At 53.4% G+C, this 4,686-nt stretch overlaps 1 protein-coding gene across 1 annotated transcript; it reads left to right on the plus strand.

The window, feature by feature from the left end:
• Positions 1-1,935: 1,935 nt before the first annotated feature.
• Positions 1,936-3,147, plus strand: CHST14 (carbohydrate sulfotransferase 14). The gene has a single exon (XM_065755569.1). It carries the CDS (start codon positions 1,980-1,982, stop codon positions 3,054-3,056), a length of 1,077 nt encoding a protein of 358 aa, XP_065611641.1. The 5' UTR covers positions 1,936-1,979; the 3' UTR covers positions 3,057-3,147.
• The last annotated feature ends 1,539 nt before the right edge of the window (positions 3,148-4,686 follow it).

A 4,686-nucleotide genomic window follows, 5' to 3' on the forward strand; every position in this document is an offset into this window, starting at 1 on the left:
TATTAGATCGTCACTTCTGGTAGCCAGGGCTGAATTCTACAGCCTGCTTTTAAACCTGTGTGTGCCCATCATGAGCAGCGCTGGGAGAGCAGCTCACTGTGACGCCCTGACTTGGGGATGGTGAATGCAACTCTTTTCTGCACCGTTTATAGGGACTTAGGGATTCCTGTGGATGAAAGGCACAATTTTAGAGCAGGCCCCAGTTTACCCACGTATAGCAACGACAGCTGGCCTTGGTTAATGCATTGGGCATGCTGCACAGCCTGCATGCTTTCCCAGGCTCTCACAGTGGGAGTGGATTGAGAAGGTTGCTCGGTGCAGTTAAGTGTGGGGGGCAAGCAGTGTGAGTAACAGGAGACGTGGATTTTTACTGTGTCTGAATGCCTCTTTTAGCGTGAAAAAGCAAAGGAGCAGACTCTTATTTCAGCCAGCGATGAATGTCGTTTCTTAGCACAGCGCTCGGCGTGCTCCTGCAAGCTCCACTGATAACATCAGCTTGCTGTGGCTTGTCAGTATGGGCCAGCTGGGTGGTGAGGCTGCAGAAGGAGCTACCTGCAGAGGAGAAACGAGCATCAGCGTCGGTCCAGGAGCAGCACCACGAGGTGAAACAGCACATCTGCAGAGCGCCTTGCTTCCCGGTTTCTCATTCGGATTGGTAAGAAGCTCCCAACTGAAGTCATCACCATACATCTCTAAGAGCAAACTAAATCCAGCCCACCCCAGTAGCCCAAACTTGGACGTTCACAGTGCCATTTTATGTACTAAGTCTATCTCTCCTGGGGGGGAAAAAGAAATGGATCTCTGAAGTCTATCCCCATAGTTCTGCACTCTTCTGGACGTGAGGCTTTCCCCTCAGTTTTCATATGAAACTATACCAGACCTATAGATATAGGTCCCATCCACCCCAGGCTGGATGGGGCTGTGAGCCAACCTGGTCTAGAGGGAGGTGTCCCTGCCTATGGCGTGGGGGTTGGAGCGAGGTGATCCCGGGATCACCTCTTCAAAATCGTATCAGGAACCTGGTAATGCTACAGGCAGCGCGGGTTTGCTGCTTCCTTGCTGATGGCAGTGTGCAATGTATGGTATCCTCCTAAAGCTAATGCTGTGTTTACAGCGAGATGAGGCTGTAAAATGTGAAAATAATCTAGCTGAAGGCTCTCGTGCTTTGCCACAACTGCTTTGTCTGCCTTGGCCGACAAAATGCTCTTGGCTTCCGATCAAAGAGAACAAAGTGGAAGCTGCTTTCTCTTGATGTTAGGAAAGCTTTTGACAGAGCGAGTCCCTGGAAGCCCTGTTAAGAAGTGCAAGCCTCGTGGTACGTCCTGGAAGCACAACGAAGAAAAATAATGCTGAACAACGCACGTAGGATGTGATTTCTTCCTCCAGGAAGAGCTGTGTTCAGAGCAGCTACGAAGATGCAGTTTCTGCCGTTGCCTGCTGCTGGGGCACCCTGCGGGTAGCCAGAGAGGAGCAATGGGAGCCAGCCTGCCCCCGTTTTAGGGTCGTGTAAGGAGAACTTCGCTCCTTCAGCCAATGTCACGGCTGATGCTCAGGGGCATTACTTGCAGAGGTCTGGGGAGCTGCTGGCCCATTTCGAGTCCACCCCGTCCTTCCGTGCCACGTCTCCACGCTCCTCCGCGCCCTGGGCCGGCTGGCCCGACCAGAGGTACCCTGCGGGACGCACCTGCAGCCCTCTCTCCGAAAGGACCGGAGGCTCCGAGCTGTGCCAACCTCCGTCTGCGCCGGGATGGATCCCGTCATCCGACTGCAAGGGCTCAGGGGCGGCGGAGCCGGAGCTGCCCCGGCGGGGAGGAGGGGCGGCGGGGCGGGGATGCCGCGCAACGTCCGCCGGCCCCCAGCCCGCCCCTACGGCCGTCACTGCCGGCTGCCGCCCCGCCTCGCCCTCCTTCCCGGCCTCCGGTCCCCCCCCTCCCCGGCATGCGGAGCGGCGGAGGCTGAGGCCCGGAGCTTCCGAGGGCATGTCGCCCCGGGCCGCCTTCCCCGGGGAGGTGCGGCGGGCGGCCGCCTCGACGTGCAGCCGGTCCCGCCTGCGGAGCGGCAGCACGGTGCTGCTGCCCTCCATGCTGATGTTCGGCGTCATCCTGGCCTCCAGCGGGCTGCTCCTGATGATCGAGAAGGGCATCCTGGCCGAAGTGAAACCTCTCCCGCTGCACCCGGCGGCCGGGGAGGTTTCCCGGCGGTTGGAGGAACGCGGAGGAGGAGATGTGGAGCTCGAGGTGCTGCGGGACATCCGCAACCGCACCATCCGCTCCGTGTGCGGGCAGCCCGCCATGCCCCGCAGCGTCTGGGAGCTGCCGGCCGGGCAGCGGAGGACGGTCCTCCGTCATCTCCTGGTCAGCGATAAGTACCGTTTCCTCTACTGCTACGTGCCCAAGGTGGCCTGCTCCAACTGGAAGCGCATCCTGAAGGTGCTGGACGGGGCGCTGGAGAGCGTGGACGTCAAGCTGAAGATGGACCACAAGAGCGACCTGGTGTTCCTGGGGGACATGAGGCCCGACGAGATCAACTACCGCCTGAAGAACTACTACAAGTTCATCTTCGTGAGGAACCCGGCCGAGAGGCTGCTGTCGGCCTACAGGAACAAGTTTGGGGAGATCAAGGAGTACCAGCAGAAGTACGGAGTGGAGATAGTCAGGCGGTACCGGAAGAACGGGGGGAAGTCAGCGGGCGACGACGTGACCTTCTCCGAGTTCCTCCGCTACTTGCTGGACGAGGAGGCGGAGAGGATGAACGAGCACTGGATGCCCATCTACAACCTGTGCCAGCCCTGCGCCGTGCGGTACGACTTCATCGGCTCCTACGAGCGGCTCAACGAGGACGCCAACCGTGTCCTGGAGGAAGTTCAGGCACCGTCCTTCGTCCGCTTCCCGGAAAGGCAGTCGTGGTACAAGCCCGTGACGGCGGAAACGCTCCACTACTACCTGTGCAACACCCAGCGCCGGCTGATAAAAGAGCTGCTCCCCAAGTACATCCTGGATTTCACTCTCTTTGCCTATCCCCTTCCAAACATCACCAGCGAGTTCTGCAGGCAGTGAGGCGTTTTTTGGCTTGAGGGTCTGGTGTAAATTCTGCGAGGGTTGAGCTAAGACGGCGGTGAAACGTTGCCGTGAGGCAGGGGAAGTTCAGGTTGGATCCAAAATCCAAAAGAGTGGTCAAGCTGCCCAGGGAGGTGCTGAAGTCACTGTCCCCGGAGGTGTCCAAGAGATGTTTAAAAGTTGTCCCAAGGGACGCGGTTTAGTGGGGAAATATTGGTGGTAGATGGACGGTTGGACTGGGTGATCTTGGAGGTCTTGTCCAGCCTTGGTCGTTCTATGATTCTATGCATCGTTTCTTAACTTTGTACTTCTAAAGCACTCTTTGTATGACTTTTTATCTTGCCTTTTCTACTAGGATACTTTTGGTATTGTTCCAATTCGAAGATGTACCTATGCCGCTGACTGGAGCACAACAGCTTTTGTAAATCTGTTTTTTTGCTTCAGGTTCTTTTTCACGACACAGCACAGGAATCTTCTGTAAGGAAGTCGAGAAACAGACATATTTTAAGTACTCTTCCCTTTTTTTTTTGTATCTGTAGCACTAGACAGTGCTATCAGTCATCATACAGTGGTTGATGCGCTGAAAGTTAGCGCTGTTCAATGCGTTCCTAGGTTAGACAGGAGGTGGTTTTTCAGGTAGAAGTAGGAGAATTTTAAACTTGGGCCTATTTATCTTTTATTTTCTCATCTGTAGATGGTGGTTAAATATGGCTGGCTTTTTTTTGTTGCTTTTTTTGTTGTTGCTTTTTTTTGTTGTTCTTTTTCTAGTGTCAGCGATAATATTTCTGTTGTTCATTGTGTTTTGGTTTTTCTCTTTTAAAGATTAACCGTTGAAAGAGTTTTAAAGACAAACAACCTCATTCTGTGTGACTTGAGATATGAAAATACAGGTTATTCACTCCTGGTGAGACATCAAGCCCTGATGGTTTCTTCTCCTCTTTCCCTTTGAGGTAAAGCCATACAGTGTTCCAATAACACTGAAAACCCATCCTGGGACTTAGAGTAGAAAAGAGTAAAGACTGATTCAAGTTGTGCCAGCTCACAGCCTCGCTGGGTGCCTGTGTGCCCACGTGCATTGCAAACCAGCGTGGAAAATCTCCAGCCACGTTTGGAACAACGGCGGTTTGGGGCTTAGATCTCTTTTTCTGGACACTATTTGTATTTAATGATGACTGTTGAGTTTTAAAAGTCTGGGAGGTGCTGTAGAGCATTGCTCTTGGGGGGCTGTGTCCTCCTCTTTATAATAATAAAGTTTTTATATGAATAAGTCTGCTGCTTTCTGCTTTTCCTTCGGTGTTAATCTTTGTTTTTGTTCTCAGCATGTAAGTACAGTGAATAGGCAACTCCTGCCTCGAGTAATTTCAGTGCCAGAGCGGTGGTAATGAGTGGAGAAGGAAACTCATCCCAGCTGAAGGGTGACACAACTCCATGACGTGGGCAACAGGATGAGAGGCAGCAGCAGAATAGGCCCCTGATAGCTGGAAGATGGATTACAGCAGGGACTTGGTGGATTAATCTCTCAAAAAAGTGGAAGGAAAGTGAAGAAATTTCTGTCTTTTGTTACAAAAGATTGCTGGAATTGCCTGGAAGGAGGGCATGGAGATGCATCGAAGTGAACTCAAGGCGGAGG

Source organism: Cyrtonyx montezumae, unplaced genomic scaffold, assembly GCF_038088225.1.
Source record: "Cyrtonyx montezumae isolate F1298 unplaced genomic scaffold, pur_monq_1.0 scaffold_10, whole genome shotgun sequence".
NCBI lineage: Eukaryota > Metazoa > Chordata > Aves > Galliformes > Odontophoridae > Cyrtonyx > Cyrtonyx montezumae.